At 41.6% G+C, this 16,794-nt stretch overlaps 1 protein-coding gene across 1 annotated transcript in view; it reads left to right on the top strand.

Annotated features, from left to right (window-relative positions):
* The window catches only part of myo15ab (myosin XVAb), a 61,550-nt gene that overhangs the window by 33,590 nt on the left and 11,166 nt on the right, over positions 1 to 16,794 (top strand). Inside the window, exons 39-59 of the mRNA XM_080463649.1 lie at positions 530 to 602; positions 724 to 915; positions 3,202 to 3,281; positions 3,375 to 3,448; positions 7,111 to 7,219; positions 7,368 to 7,447; positions 7,559 to 7,612; positions 7,696 to 8,088; positions 10,362 to 10,431; positions 10,542 to 10,637; positions 10,958 to 11,018; positions 11,295 to 11,388; positions 11,476 to 11,593; positions 12,630 to 12,745; positions 12,844 to 12,903; positions 13,024 to 13,099; positions 13,226 to 13,341; positions 13,531 to 13,649; positions 13,915 to 14,056; positions 14,783 to 14,894; positions 14,971 to 15,045. Of these exons, the coding sequence (XP_080319775.1) occupies positions 530 to 602; positions 724 to 915; positions 3,202 to 3,281; positions 3,375 to 3,448; positions 7,111 to 7,219; positions 7,368 to 7,447; positions 7,559 to 7,612; positions 7,696 to 8,088; positions 10,362 to 10,431; positions 10,542 to 10,637; positions 10,958 to 11,018; positions 11,295 to 11,388; positions 11,476 to 11,593; positions 12,630 to 12,745; positions 12,844 to 12,903; positions 13,024 to 13,099; positions 13,226 to 13,341; positions 13,531 to 13,649; positions 13,915 to 14,056; positions 14,783 to 14,894; positions 14,971 to 15,045 (2,310 nt within the window). The remainder of the gene's footprint in view (positions 1 to 529; positions 603 to 723; positions 916 to 3,201; positions 3,282 to 3,374; positions 3,449 to 7,110; positions 7,220 to 7,367; positions 7,448 to 7,558; positions 7,613 to 7,695; positions 8,089 to 10,361; positions 10,432 to 10,541; positions 10,638 to 10,957; positions 11,019 to 11,294; positions 11,389 to 11,475; positions 11,594 to 12,629; positions 12,746 to 12,843; positions 12,904 to 13,023; positions 13,100 to 13,225; positions 13,342 to 13,530; positions 13,650 to 13,914; positions 14,057 to 14,782; positions 14,895 to 14,970; positions 15,046 to 16,794) is intronic.

The raw sequence follows: 16,794 nt of genomic DNA, 5'->3' as shown, positions 1-16,794 counted from the left end.
TCCAGAGGTAGTTGTGTCGGTTTTTGTATCACATTCGAACGAGGATCCAAATTTGCTGGCGTGATTTCTGAACTGAAGATTCATTTGATACCTTTTGACTCAACCTTAAGTCGCAGTTTGATTTTCTTTGTTTTTGTACTGAACTTGGTCAATGTGTGCTCTATATTCCACACACACACACATACACACCAAAAAAAAATGTCCCTCTCATTTTCTCCTCTCATCCAGCTAATCTGTCTGCTGGCCTTTTGGCAAGTCCGCCGAGGATTAGACAACACCTGATACTTGCTTCGGTTCACTGGCTGTGTTTGTGTCTGTTTGAGGTTCTGCAGTCGGAGAGTCTTCATAGACAGATCAGGGAGGCGGCTGCCGCCTTTGATTTAGCGATACAGTGGAAAGCATCATTTCACGGCTTGATATAGATGGCTCTAAGCCACTACAAGATGGAATAACACGCTTCAATATTTGCAATTGTTTTTCAGTCTGAAATAAAGAAGCATTTTTTTAGAATGTAACTTTGCTCCTTCAGGTGTGTCCTTCCTGTGTCCTCTCCATTCATGGACAACCGGGGAAGACATGGCCAAAGACATCTTACAGCACCGGTATGTTGTTGATGTCACATTATCTAAAGGAAGGACGGAAACTAAAGGAAATGTAACTTTTTGTTTTCCTTGTTGGTCTGAATACATTTGAATGTGTTATTGTATGTGTGGGTGTGTGTAGGGGTGTGTTGGAGAGCCGTCGAGGCTGGTCGGTGCTGCTGAAGGAGCCAGCTCAGTGGGTGGAACTGGAGGGATCGGACTACGTGCTGGACTTGATGTCAGACCTTGAGCTTCCCGCTGACTTTCCCAAACACAGCAGCTACTTTATCATCTCTGCACAGGAGCCGAGCAGAGTGCGGCCCAATGCCAGCATGTGAGACACACACACACACACACACACACACACACACACACACACACACACACACACACTTCCTGTATTCTCGAGCCTTCCCCTTGACCTATTAACCAGTGCGCATCACTCTGACCTTGATTAGAGACTAAAGATCAATATTTGTGATACATAGCAGTAGTCGTAGTGTTTTTAGGTTGATTTTCTTGCTAAAATGTAATTATCTCCATTGTAGCTCTTCCTTACTGGTTTGTGTGATTACGTCTTTGGCCATTTGCGATCAGTGATGCAGAGCGTGACTGTATACAGTAAACTCCCCACACGTGCTTGAATTCAAGCCGGTCATGTCAGAGGCTAAGTTGTGTTTAGATAACAGCGGATCACCAGCACAGTTATGTTTTAGGGCTGAGCTAAGCAATAAGAATACTAATTGCCCTGGTGTCTTATTCATAGTCGTGAAAGAAAACACGTGTAACTCCTTCCTCTTATGCACAGGCTGAGGGTTACCCCAAAGCTTTTGTGCAAAGCGTCAGTATCATAACCAGCTGTGGTTTTACTTTAGATTATTTTTAATCTTGTTGAATTTGCAGTCTATGTTCAAAGTGAAATAAATTAACCTAAATATGAGGTTTCAACAACATTGCTGGGCAACCAGTACGAAATCCCCATATAGAGGTTTAATCCTCTGGCCAGTGTTGAGCCACCAAAAAGTCACCTGAAAACAAGATGTCACAGATGAGTGTGTTGCAGTAGAAAACGTGTGCTGTGATGTCATCCAGACGTGTTTTTTAAAGGAAAAATAATCAGCTTATTCCTGTGGCCTGTTCATCCAGATCAAACATCAATTAACTCTCTAAGATGTGTGGCTTTAATATCAGTGGTGAACATCCCTGTAAACCATCTTGAACTCAACGTGACTGCATTTAATATCTCGTTCTGAATTGTATGGACTGTTATATATATATATATATATATATATATATATATATATATATATATATAAAAACATGACTGCTGCATCTAATAACTAACGCTTGTGTTTCATGTGAATACTTCTTGTTAGCATAAGAAATGACTGTCTTCAAACTCGTTTTTCAACGTTTTCATTATGTATGTACCTGAAAGGCACTTACATATATGTGCAATGTACAAACTGCAATGGCATAGAGTAGTCATGCTCTGCGAGCTCAAAATGACTTAACTTAGTTTAAATATGAAAAAAGTGGGACTAACTGTCCAAACTTGTGCAATTATCTGCTTAAAGAGTATTACTCAATTAACAGTCCTAACGATTTCATACCTGGTGGCCACAGGGCAGAAATCAGAAGCACAAAGTTCTCAAAATTGAGGAAAAATTCTTACAAACAAGAAAGTGAACAGGAAAAGAACAAAATAAGAATCAGCAAGTGTACGGTAATTCAGATTTAAAAAAAAGACTGTTATTTGGATAAATTAATCTCAAAACACAAGGGTATTGAAATATGCACATTTTTATATGAATAATTGGTTGTATATTTCAAAAATAAAAAAAAACATATACAATGTATATTTGGATAAATAAAACAAAGGTTTAAAAGAGGAAAAAAGCCCAAACTAAAACACTCATAGACGCAGATAGACATTAAGTTTTATAAAATCCATCCAGTTTCAATGCCACCCCATCAGACTGAAGGCCGGAGTCATTACAGTCATTACACTCTGGACTAGTACAGGTTTTAGAGGGGAAATATCCAGTAACTCATTCAAACACATTTAGAAAAAAAAAAAAGAAAGAAAGAAAGGAACAACAGCCACAGATGTGTTAGATATTCTTACTTAAACCGTGTCACAATCCCTCTGATCCATCATGTAATCAGTTACAAAAGGCTTCAGGTTCAAAATCACTGGACAAAATTTCATAACCGCAAAACTACAATCATCGTGAATGTTAGTATAGTTTGACTCACAGATCAGCATTACTTTTGCTACTTTTGTTAAGTAAGATTTTCCACATAATTCAGTTGTCTGGTCTCAGTTCACACTCGGTGTTTTGATACTGCTTTGCATCACAGCAGGAAATGTATTCGCGGTCTAAAAAAACAAACCATCAAACCTCAGACAGACGCATTTATCACCAAGCTGGTGAACAATGAGGAGCACTTAGCAGGTACAGAGGCTGCGTTTGACGAAAAACAACACTTAAATAGAACAAATGTTGATCCGACGTCCACCAATCAGACATAAACTAGAGTCAAGTGCAAGATCACTGTACTTATGAGCCTTGGGAAATATAAAATCAGAACCTACTGTTTTCTTATTTCCCCACAGAAGCCTGTTGGGTGGCGGCTTTGACATGAAGGATGACGTGTTTTTTTCCACCATACCCGGCTCTGACGGATTCGGCCAAGGTACATTAGTGAAAAGCTGCAGAGATGGTGTGAGTACAGAAATTAACGTTGAGCTGCACAGACCGTGAACTCCTGTCGTCCCTTCCCGCTCAGACTTGGAGCCTCAGAGAGGGATGGATCGTTATCTTGACAGCCTGTTTGACCCTGTACTGTCAGACGGCGCTGGAGTAAGTTACATAATTCACTCCCTGTGACACACTTGACCACATGAGAGGAGAGTGCTCCATCCACCAATTTCACCGGCAGCTACTAAGAAACTAATTATTTCAATTCTGCCATTCTTTAAGCGTAGAGGTAACGTGAAGTGAGCCCACAGGGGAATAGGCTCCTTTTCATGCGTGCACAAGTCATGAATGTGACTGCTGTAGTTAAACCACATTTTGGTGTATATCTCTGAGCAGTTCAAATTTAATTCAGATTTCCAAATTTGTAATCTTGGATTCAAGTTGTAGACCCAACACACATAAATGATAACAAACGATCCTTTTTCAGCAGCCTTGAGCCTTCATCTTTTCACAAACTCTACCTCATAGCAAATGGATTTCACTTATATAGCACCACTTAATCCATCTTTGAGGAGCAATTTGGTGTCTTCCTTGAGGACGCCTCAAGATATGGACCGATAGAGATGTGGAATGGTACCTGCAACCTAGCATTACAAAGACAACCCACTCTAATGTGCATTAGTTAAGGTTTAACTTTCAACAGCTACGGATCTCATTTCTGAGCAACTAGAATCGTTGCTCTTAGCTGTTCAGTTCTGGTTCTCAGTTACAAAATAGAAAAGCTTTGCCTTTGTGGACAAATTAAGAACATCAGCTACATTTATTAAAACTTCATTTGTTCTCCTGAAATCGTGATATTGAATGAAACCCCGACACATTGCAGTGAATATGGGCCATGTTGGATCCATCAGCTGGGACGGGGATGTGCTGAATGTTCGCCGCACTATCGGATGTGGCTGACAGGAATTAGTAGCATGTATCAGATGTGTTCTACAGGCGTCTCCCACCCAGCAACCTATTACGTTACCCAGTTACCGTAACTGTCACAGCCACCGGATCGCCACGGCGATTTCCCGCCCCGGCAACGTGGGGATCTGCTTACGAGGGACTGACACTCTGGCAAATGAAGGACTTATTATTTAATGAGACACACACACACACACACACACACACACACACACACACACACACACACACACACACACACACACACACACACACACACTGTTGTGTAGATTTATGGGTCAGTGTTTGATTCCTGATCGACATTTCTCACCGTCATTAACGACTCACCGGTAAAAACTTTATAAGTCACAGCTTGGTTAGTTTTGTACCTGAGTATTAGGGGAGGTTTACACGATGTTCCCGGCAGCCCGAAACGTAGTGCGCCGTGGGATTTTGGGGAATTCTGAGGAAGGCGTGGCCCGTTGTTCACGTTCTGTCAAGACTTTCTACGGATGAAATGTGGACGTTGGACCATTTTGAAGCACGTTTATGCCTCAAAGAACCACCAAACGTGAAGGTAATCATTGTATCCTGAGACTTTAGCTGGGTGCAGACATACCTCTGGATTTCTTTTTCGGTGGCAGAGCTTGTAGAAGTTGTTCTGTCGTTGATCGCTCAAGGCCTCTTCATACTCAATAAGAACAAGACGAAAGTTCGGCAATGCGAGGTCCTGTAGAACAAAATGACGTAATTTCCTTCTCCCAGCTCCCTAGAGCCGAAGAAATTTGTTTCGGCTGTGCCAACCGCCCTGGCCGAACTATGTGGGAGCCGCACTGCCGAAACTTCTGCACTGCCGTGTGCTGCGCATGCGTTCCAGTTCCAGTTCGCTCATGACTGTCAGTCATATTTTAATCAGATTTAGCTTGTAACATTGCTACTGTACGAGCGCCGCAGCTCGTTAAAATGTCGGAGTGGAGGCTTTTACATGATGCACCTGAACGCATCACGAACAGCTGTCAGCTCCTGTAGTTAATACCGGACCAACATGGCGCTCGGACAAAAACTCTCTTTTATTACTGAAAAAGTTCAGAGAAATGTATTTCTGAAAGCACTGGAGGCGATAAATAAACGGTGCAGTTGAAAAGTTTAAATGCCGCATCACAGATGTGTGGCTGCTGCAAGGGGGCGTGACCTCCGACTTTGGCAGCTTCTTATCAGAGTATGAACAGTCCTGCCGAAAAAGCTTTTTTTCAGCAGCTGGCTGACGTCACTGCCGAATTTTCTTCTTGTTCTTATGGGTTTAAAAAGGGAGTATTCAGGGGCCTTTAGACTCCAATGAAACTCCCCTCCGGGCTCGGCTTCCTCCCAGACCGCGCGCGCAAGGTGTCGGGTCCACAAACCACCAAAAGCACTTGAATGTGATGAAACGGCTGCCATCCATCGTAACTACGCCGTCGCGGCGCGACGTGATAAAACGCGAAGCAACCGTGAAACATAGTAGAACGTAACGCGTTGGGTCCACAAACCGTCACGTGCCGCGATAAGCCGCGACAAATTTTTTTTTGACAAATTAAAAGTCTGGCACGGCACCGACGGCAATCACGACCTGTTACGTTTGCCCATCCCGTCCCCCTGCGTTGACTCACGTCCCGTTTTGTCCATGGTGGCCTGAAACGGGGCTGCCGTGGCTGCCGGGAACATAGTGTCAACGTACCATAATAATATCATACTAGAACTTTCAGAAAGCCAGTGTGCCCATGATACACCAACTCCAATTATAATAAATACTTATCTGTAAATACTTTGATTAATCTGTCAATGATGCAGTACCACTAATTATAATTTCCATTCACACAGGATGAATTCAATTAAATACAATAATTCATCATTACTGGGGAAAATAACATATTCTCTAACATTTCACTGTAAATTACACTTATTTTGCTTAAAATTAAATAGACCCGGGTATTGATTACAACAGTTTTCTTTGATCGAGCTACACTTCTGCATAATTGAAAAATAAAAGTAATCAAATGCTCATTACTGTCTGGTATGTTCTGCAATTCATATTATCATTTGTTTGACTGATACAATATTTGAAAACCACCCAGAAATGGAGTAAAATATGTTATATTTCTTTTTCTTTTTTTCTATTTTACAAGTAAAACCAATGTATCTTTGACCTTAAACCTTTGGCCTCCAAAACCATCCTAATTTAAATGTAATTAAACTCATGAATAAAGTTATTTGTTCCTTAAATGACTCAATCTGCATTTGAGATACTGCATTACCAGAACAACTTAAAGACATGAATTTAGCCAATAGCTAATGCTTGACAGGAGGCATAAACACTGAATATGCAGGTTTTCTGTTTACAACAGGCAACATACAGTTGCAGTCCAATCTGGGCAGAAAGTTCACAAGGAGAAATCCACAAGACATAAAACCTCCCGCTGTGAATGTTTGTATAATGTTTCTGGAAAACAGGCAGAGAAAGACCCCAGCATGTGGCTGGGCCGAGGCCAAACAAAATGAAAGACTTTTCAGTGTGAGCAAGTTTGTAAAATAGTAACCATGACACCATCTGATAAATTATCTCAATTTGAATGTAAGGAATGCAACTACGTTTTTATAGATGTAATACTATCGAGGTAAATCGGCATACTTTTACGTACTTGAATCGTTTGTTTTGATTAAAAGACTCAAATGGCCTCTTAGTCGAGCCACACTGCACCTCAATGGACACATTTCTGTCCCTTTCCTTGGGTCATGAGGTGAAGTTTTTGTTACTCCACACCAAAACACTTTAGTGGAATCATCCTCGTTCTGTCTCAATCAAGATCGTGATCAGGCGTCTGTTCTACCTTCTCTCCTTGCAGGAGGCAGAATCAGTGGCTGCGCTGTCCAGCAGGATGAAGGGAGCCGGGGGAGTCGGCGGCACGTGGCAGCAACAAGGGCAGCCCGCCGGCCCCCCACCGCCACCCGGAGGTCCGCCACGACCACAGGCACACATGCTAAACATTCACACGCCATGCTCGTTCCCAGTATTCCCGAATACAAACAAGTGCAGTAAAAACAAACACCCTGAGAAAATCTGGCAGGAATCTCTGATGCGAGTGTGTTTTTGCATCCACAGCTGTGCGAGTCCTTCCTGTGGGAGGTGTGATGTCGCCTCCTGTTGCGGCGGTGGCACCTGTAACACCTGGTTTGTATCAAGTGTAATGGCAAACGTGTGAAAGAAAAAAAACAAAAAAAACAACTCTCATCCGACATGATTTTGCATTCCTCGGCCGTGTTTGCTGTGCTCCCTCTCCAGATGCCCAGCAGGCTGTTTTGGCCCAGCAGCAGCAGGCGATTGTGAACCAGCAGGCTATCATCATGGTAACTCCTCGCTTCAGACCGGTGCTGGATTCTGTGGCGCTGCTGTTGTTCTGGAAGTCGAGCATCTGTTTACTGTGTCTCAGGCCCAGCAGATGACCATGCAGGCGATGGCCATGGTGACCAGCCCGGTGTCGAGTCCGCCCACCTCCCCGATCACGAGCCCCCCCATGAGTCCTCTGCTCAACCACCCGCCGAGCCCGTACGCCCCCGCCAGCCCGTATGCCGTCATACCACCAAGTCCGTACGCGAATATCCCGCCGAGCCCCTACGCCAACTTCACCCCGACTCCCTACGCTGCGGCGACCATCCCACCCAGCCCCTATCCTCCCTCCGCTCAACAGGAACAGCCTCCATCTCAGCCTGCTGCTGATCCTCAGACTCAACCGGAGCCTCAGCCTCGGCCCCCCCACCTCAAACCTCGACCAAACCTCGCCAACAAAGCAGAGGCAGCGCAGCCGAAGGCCGACCCTGTGCAGGTCGGATTTCATATTCATGAGTTGTTGGGTTTTTTTTTAGGGGGGGGGGGCATTGGAATAGTTGTTAGAAGTGTCAACTCACAGCGAGAGTACCCCTGATTCGAGATGATTGTAGGAGAACTCGTCCACGATGAGATTTTTGGGTGAGAAACTAAATCCTGTACAATCTACTTTTACATATTATTATTTCTAATTGATATTTTTTATAGTTTTCGTATATATCTAACCCTAACCCTATCATATGGCTTTGTTTCTCTTTGTTTACCATTCTCTTAATGGTAAACAAATTGAACAAGTGCATGTAAATACATTTTTAGGAGTTAGTTTTGATGAAAAGGTCACTTGAAAGCAGCATATAAATATCCTGAAGTCAAAATTTGCCCAAAATATTGGCATAATGTGTAAAATCTGATCAGTATTAGATTAAAATTCACTCAACTTATTTTATAGCTCCGTCTTTCTTCCATATTTGTGTTATGGTATGGAAATATTTTCAACCTTAATACACTTGCTGTAATGTATAAGGCGCATAATTATAATCTTCCACCTCATATCCAGAAGTTATTCGAACAGGGAGAGTTGCTATAGCCTCAGGGGTACTGGGTTTTTTGTGTCAACTATACTTAATAATCAACAAAAAAAGCAAGTTAATGGTAAGAACCTGTTTGAAACAATAGCTGTATTAATCAACAATTAATTTTAATTCATGTAATTTTGTTATTAGATTGTTAAACCATATGACAATTAATATAATAAAGAACATTTATTTGAGCTTAAACTAATCATTTCAACACAGAACAAAGTTTCTAGTATAAAAACAGATTTTATGGGGCGAGAAAAGGTTTCATAGTTGATTACAGTGTTATTTGACAGTTTTTAGATTTTCCCTTAAAAAGTAACAACGTTTTTATGGTTTAGTTAATGGAGTTAAAATTCCTGGAACAAAGAATGAGTTGATATAAATTGGGCTGCGTGCCCTCCTGGCATCCTGAGGCTCGAGCCTGAGCCTCTTTCCCCGGCTTTAGCCGACATGGAGTCATCTCCATCTTTGATCAATGTGACCGAGGGTCATCAACGTTCGGTCTTTGCCGTCTGGATGCCATGGCAACGACAAATGCCAAGCTGAGTCATGTCTGCTGTCCTCAGCGGGGCGAGACCGCCGCCTCTCTTTCACTGATGTCACCAGGGACATTGAACAGTGAGGCAATTAGAAGTCAAAAGGTTTTTCTTTTTAAACTTGTTTTTATGAAGTTTGTTTTGTGACCCTTGAGGTCAAAATGACAATGGGTTGGTTATTTCCTCAGCAACCGTTTTATTCTGTGGTTTTTATTGTGTTTTGAAGGAAGGAGATGTTCAGTATTAAAGATCAGAGGTTCAAGGGGACGTCTTATACCTGTATGTTAGTTTTATTAGATTTCTAAACAATCCTGATACAAATTAATGAGAAGAGGGTAAAACCATTGATCACTTCATCGAATTACAGTATATGTATTTCAAAATGAATTTATTGCGGCACTTCTGAAGTTGTGGGATGGGGGCACGAGAGAGTTTTGGTTTTTTGGTTTTTTTTTTTGAGGGGGTGGGGGTATAGTACAGTATTTATACATTGAGCATTTACTTTTTCTAAAATATCTATCTATTACTGAATTTATTATTGTAAGTTTGTAAGTTAGTGGAGACTAATTAACATATAAGATAAGCTTTAGTGCAAACTGATAAGTGTACACAATTAGATTTGCATTGTTTATGCATCCCAATAGCCCTTCCCAATATTATATGTGGAAAAATGTGTAAATTCAGCATTAAACCATGAATTACTACTTTTCATGAGATGTGGCATAATCCATTGGGCTGATTTATTGTGTGTGTAGTAGATGAATTGACACGATCAAATAAACTTTCAAGAGTATAACAGTTACTGATTATATATAAAGGCTTGGCATATATTTTGAATTAGATACCTGTAGTAACTACAATCGTATGTGTCTTATTGTATTTGGTTCATAATGTTGCAGTGACTGGTGGGCAGAATGTGGTTCAAGCTCTTTGAAGGTGGGCTCATCCTCCAAAAGTGAAACAGAATTAAGAAGAAACACATAATTTCTTCTCTAAAATGCTCACAAATTCCTGGTACAATGTAGTGCAATGAAAAACATAAATCTGCAAGTTTACGAAGGCCCCTGAAGGACCTCGGATGTGACTTCATCCAAAGCACAGGGAAATTTAAAGCAGAATGTTAAATGACGTCCTCTGTCTGTGTCTCTTTCTCACAGAAGGACAGCGTCTCTCGGAGAAAGGCTCCAGGCATTCCCATAAACAAGGACAAACCAGCCAGGAAGTTTGGTAAGTGAGAGCAAGAAAGCCGGCAAGAGACTGAATAATAGTGCTTAGTCTAGAAATGATTTTTTTTCCTCTGCATAGAAGGTCTCAGCTGCGTTATTTGTGTGTTTTAGCTCCAGTGGTGACGACTCCTCCTCCTCCTGTGGGTGAGGTGGTGAAATATTCACCTCGCACTGCAGACCACATCGTCCCCTGCAACGGTGTCCAAGGTAGTATACTAAACATGTTTTCATTTACAGGTTCACCCAGTGATTCTTCAATGTTTCGTAAAGTTGATTTATTTAAGATTCAAGAACCTTTAATTATCCCCTAGGAGCAATTTAAAACGGCACACATCGAGTAGTTCATGTAAAAACAACTTAGAAAACACCATAAGCATAAAAAAAAGAACCATAAACCACATAATAAATATCGTAATACGATAAAATATTCATATATTTTTTATCAATTTATCACTTTGACAGAGAAAGAAACTATCATGCAAAATAATTCATATCTTCTCTTCGCTGATCTGTTTGATATTATAAAGAAATCATCAAAAGGTACAACTCCCCACCCCCGCCACCAGGCCCACTGCCACCTGGGAAGAGGTGAGGTCTTACACACACACACACACACACACACACACACACACACACACACACACGAAAAACAACTAAACATACATAACTGTGCCACAACCTTTGTTAAGTTCTTTGCTTTATGCATATAACACAGTGGTTAATCCTATGATCAGTCACATACTGTGATTTTGGGCTAAAATTAATGTAGACACCAAATATACAAACTCAGGTTACACACATTAAATTTGCACCGAAAACACGTAGTACCTGAAGTCTGAGGTTAGTTGGTGTGGGTGTGTGCAGGAGGCCAGATGGGAAGTTTATGAAGAAGCAAACGGCGCGAGATGAAGCTCTACAGATCCTCAAACCCCAGATGGACCACCCTCCTGCCCCTCAGGTAAAACCTGACTATTTCTGATTGATGGGAGACGCTCCTTGAAAGTGCATATTACGCATTATCAGGCAATCTTTTTGTCTCCTGCAGCCCAAGCGTCCAGTTGCCCCCTCGCCCTCAGCAACTGCAATGAAAGAGGCGGGATTCAAACCCACCAAGAGCATAAAGACGAAAGCACCCTATCGGCCCATCACCAAACCTTCCCCAGGTACTTACAACCGCTCAAAGTAAAGAAAAGCATATGGAGTTTCCTGCTTTGGTTGAATCTTCTGTCTCACTCTCAGAAGAACAGATTGTGTATAATATTATGCTGCATGCATTTCTTACCAGCGCTCAAAGCCCCGCAAAGCCAAAGGGTGCCATTTTTTATTCATGCTTTATTGTTTTATTTTTACTCTACGGCATCAAACGTGGGAAAACGAAACCACCGAGCAGAAGAACAACCGCAAAACATATGTTCATTAAATGTGTTTAGCTTTTCTCTAAACCTTAAAGCCTAAATAAATGTCATATTTTATAAAAAAGCTAACATATTTACCTGGGAGTATTCTTAGAGTTCTAATGCAATCAGTAGGAAGCTTCAGTACCTCATAATGCTCGATATTTCAGAGGCATTTTGCTGCTTTCTTTCCCCTGTTGACTCACCAAACCTTCTGCTGGACTTTCTGCACTAGGAGCATTTATCTGCCAGTCACGTCATTTATATGTTGCGCATCCCACAGTCCAGACACACTGATGAGTTCAAGCACTCATTAGTCTGCCGCGGCGTCGCATGAAAAGCCCAGAGAGAGATTTTGTTCCTGATCCACAACACTCAGGCCAAACCAGCGGTCTCCAGTGGCGTGCAAAGGTTCCTCTATAAACCCAAATAGTTCGCTCTCTTGTCCCCAGGGACTGCCTGCGAGCTAGATAACACAACGACTCTGTGTGGAGACAAGCTTTTAGCTTTGGGTATCTGGAGAAAAAAAAAAAAAAAAAAAAAAAAACTTGCTTGTTTGAAGCAACATTGTCAACATTGCATCACAATCATCTTCTGCCTGAGCGTAGATTGACCAAATTAAATCGAAATAGTAAAAAAGAATAAATTAAGATAAAGAGTACAGTAACATGCATGTGCTGTTACAGCAGGTGGAGGGCAAATCTTGAATTTGTGTCATCAGGATTACAACAATAAAATATTCTTTCGTCATGGGGAAATGAGACTGCTGGCAGAAAATAGCAGAGAATGTGTGTGTTTGGTGCAGTTTCCCGAGAGCTTCCAGTGGAGACGGAAACCATCCAGACACAACTTCATCAGAGCACCAATGAGGAGCACTACACCTACACCAATGTTTCCTGGAGGCTGTATCTCAGGAAGGAGGTGGGCACGCACACAACACAAAACAAAACAAAACAAAAACAGATGAGTTATTATCTGAAAAACGATCATAGAGTTCAGTGTCTGAACGTTTTCAACAGGTTTTCTATCCCAAAGACAGCTTCAACAATCCTCTGGTGCTGGATCTCATTTTCAAACAGGTAACTCTTTATTTATTCAACATTTTGGTTTAATTAAAAAAAAAAAAGGGAAAAAAATAAAAATCCTAAAATTCCTCTCCACTCCTTTCCTCTTTCCTCCCCTCTTCTCCGGTTCTCCAGATAGTGAACGACACCCTGTCGGAGGCGTGTGTGCGCATCACCCGGGATGAAAGGCAGAAAATGAAAGCTCTTTTTGGTAGTCTGTCTGTTCTTCCTGGAGACTTTTTCTTTTCTTTTTGGTTTTTTTCAAGGCCCGGCGCTGTAATCCAAACACATCTCTTTGACATTCATGAGCTGGTGTTTCTGTTTGTGTGAATGGCAGCTAAACACGGTGTTGAACAGAACATGGACCCGGTGGAGGAGCACGTGAAGAAGACGGTTGTCGCCGCAGCCAGAGAAACCTGGGAAATATACTTCTCCAGACTCTTCCCTGCCTCGGTGAGCAGAGCCGGAGGAGGAGTCGGTGTGTTAATTTCGCTCTTATTAAACCTCTCTGTGTGCGTATGTGTGTGTGTGTGTGTGTGTGTGTGTGTGTGTGTGTGTGTGTGTGTGTGTGTGTGTGTGTGTGTGTGTGTGTGTGTGTGTGTGTGTGTGTGTGTGTGTGTGTGTGTGTGTGTGTGTGTGCAGGGAAGTGTGGGAACAGGTGTGCAGGTGCTATCAGTTTCCCACAGTGGCATCAAATTGCTGAAGACTGTGAAAAGCAGCGCTGCAGCCCCAGATTACTTCAGAGTCCTACGACCCTACACGTATGTGGTGTTTTTTCTTGCATTTTTGGAGAGACACTGGCATTTCTTTGGTTTTGTTTTATGAGGGGGAATTGAAAAATAAAAATGTGCATGACAGCTCTGAGTCAATAACGCAGGTGTCAGTCACAGATATTCCCGCCAAATAAAACTATTTACACAGCAAAGAAAAGCAAAAGTCAGAATATCTAACTGACATCATTCATGCAGTGAACAACGAGATACCGTCTTGAATTAATTTTTGAATAATTGTCAACTTTATTTTAAGGTATGCAGACATCCTGTTTGTCACCATCCCATCTGAAAACATGCTGGAGTTCAATTTGAGCAATGAAAAGCTCATCCTGTTCTCCTCCAAGGCCCTTCAGGTCAAACATCTGATAGACACCTTCATCAATGAAATCAAAAAGGTAGAGTATGCTCCCACCCGCAGTCGCACGGGTAACTATTGAGTAGTGAGGAACTTTCCGTTTCGATATGAAAGTCCAACAATGAAATAGACAAATCAGAAATCGGTCTTTGACCTGCTGTGCAGTGCCGTTTATCAATTCTCCTGAATGCAGCGTCTCTGTAAAGCTTTGGTATTGAGCTCTCACGTTCAATAAATTATTAGAGTGGTAAAAGGCTGAATTCACTGGGATTTATAATTATTCATCTTAGACTCTTGAGAGGAATTTCTTGAGAGAATCTTTATAAATTTGACAGAAAAGACATGTCATTGTGGCATCCGATGCACTCGAGATGTAAGATTTCAAAGGAGTCGCCCTGTCAGTTATCAGCTGATTTTATTCAGCATGTTTGCAAAGTTCGACATAGCATCATCCTGAATATCAGATGGGCCAACTTATTTCAGACCTATTTCCTGGAAAACAGCCCATCAGAACAAAACACTCGTATTCTATAACGGGGAAAGCAGCTGAGTGATTTATCAGCTTGAAAGTATTGGCACAAGTACTTTTGAATAGTTTATTGAGACATTCCCTTGTGGCTCATGCATTTGATAACTTTTATCACATACTGTAGCAGTCCTCCTGACGTTTATTTGAGTCCAGATAGAAATTTAACCCTTTGAGAGCGATTTTTTTATTTTTATTTTTGAAAGGAAGAGATTGTGTCATTGTGGTATTTCTCCTCAGGACTCGGACTATGTGATTGCTGAGCGTAACTTTGTGACAGACGACCGCTCGATGCTCAGCTTCCATAAAGGGGACATCATCAGGCTGCAGGTCATGGACGGTCTGGAGAAAGGTGAGAGTCAGCTGTGGGGGATTTGTGTTGCACTTTATTTGAACCCGTGATCTAAGCGTTTGAATCTGCCATCCAGGTTACAGCTACGGCTGTGTGGTGAGGAAGAAGGTGGTTTATTTGGAGGAGCTGAAGAGGGACACACAAGACTTTGGTGAGTGCTTATGGAATTGACTTATTTTAATTAAAAACTAAAATGGATCAATAAACCTACCATTTTCGTAAATTGTACCTCAATTTCAGCATCACGGCCAAAGTCCAAATATGAAAAAGGTGACAGTTCTGAGAGACAGTTCTGAACGATTTACCGAGCTGGACTGTGTGCGTGTACCCTGGAGATATTGTGTTATTTTTAAACCAAGAAAGAATTGGTGCAGCGATGTTGACATAGCCTTCGGCATTCTTTAAATACAATATTGTATCAGAAAATGTATTTTCCCAATGGAAAGTGGCGTCGCAATTTGAAAAATATTGATTTGTGCCGTTTCTTGAGGACATCAGAGACGAGAAAAGGATCACATATGTCACGTCAAACTGACACTGAGTAACACAGGTGGCAATGAAAGTGCACCTGCACACAGATTTCTAATTTACTGTGATGTGTTGGCTTTTTATTCAGACCTTGAGATCTGCTTTCAAACATTTTCATTAATAAAGTGCAGAGAGTGCCGGATGCAGACTAATGCAACTTTCAAATCTCTGACGTTTGGTTCCTTCTAAACAGGTAACATAAAAGGCAACATCCTGCTCCCATGGTCTGTCTGTCTGTCTGTCTGTCTGTCTGTCTGTCTGTCTGTCTGTTTCAGTAGTTAACTTCTTCTATTTACACATCCACTACACTGAGTTTTTTTATTTATAAGTGTAACTTTAACCTGTTCTCTGTATTTACCTCTGTTTTGACATCCGTCAGCTCCCTTTGGGAAATGTTGAGGTTTTTAGCAACTACATCACTACTTCACAGATTTGTCTGCCTGCCTTTTTTATCAGGGCAAGTGCTTCAACATAAAGAATGTGTCCTGCAGGTGAAAATGAAGCTGATCCAAAGTGCAAAGGCTAAAACATATCGGTGACATTTTGACCTGAGCGACCACGGCCAAGAGGTGGAAAAAAAGCTAAAATGCTTGGTAAAGCTGTGAGGAAAAGTTAAATTTAATGTAATCTCTCTGAATTCATAAGTTCATGCCTCTTAAATTCATCAATCTGTATATAATAACCACTGACAGTTGAAGTTAATATTATTAAATACATCTGTATTATGACATGTATTAGTAGTTCCAAGCTGTAATAACTAAACGTCTGGTTTGGAACATCTCAGACACTGCGTCTATTGTGGGGTTTTCCACGTCTGCCGTGATCAGTATCAAAAGGGGTCAAAGTAAAACAAAGAGTCAAAATTGCTGTACGGTAACTTAAACTACTGCAGAAGTAAATTTTGTTTTAGATATCAAGCTTTCAGAATGCAGTTTATTGCAATTTGTTGGTAATGAGGGTATATAGCTGCAGATCAGTCAGGATGCCCATGCACATAGTGTTAAGCAGCATTGCTGCATGATGGAGAGGTACGGCGCTTTCCCACTAGTACCTACTCAGCCCTACTCGATCTGTATAGGATCCCTTATTTGTATAATATCATTATTCACTGCAGTGGTACTTTTTATTCCTTAAAGCATAAGGAAAATCAGGACCGATATACCACCAGACGAAAGTTGAAGCTATCTATAGGTTAATTTGTGTTAATTTGCAGAAAAATAGTGTCAAAAGTGGCAGAGAGCCCGATGTGTGCAGTGACTGTGATTAGAGCAAAGCCGGCAATATGCGCCAGGTTATCAGCGTAACAGGGGCACAGAGTCAAGTCTTGTAGATGATGAAGAAACCAGTGCAGATAGGAATCAAAGTCATTCAA

This window comes from Lipophrys pholis (assembly GCF_963383615.2).
Source record: "Lipophrys pholis genome assembly, chromosome: 5".
NCBI lineage: Eukaryota > Metazoa > Chordata > Actinopteri > Blenniiformes > Blenniidae > Lipophrys > Lipophrys pholis.
The sequence above is the reverse complement of the archived record's forward strand: the minus strand, read 5'-3'. Positions and strand labels throughout refer to the sequence as shown.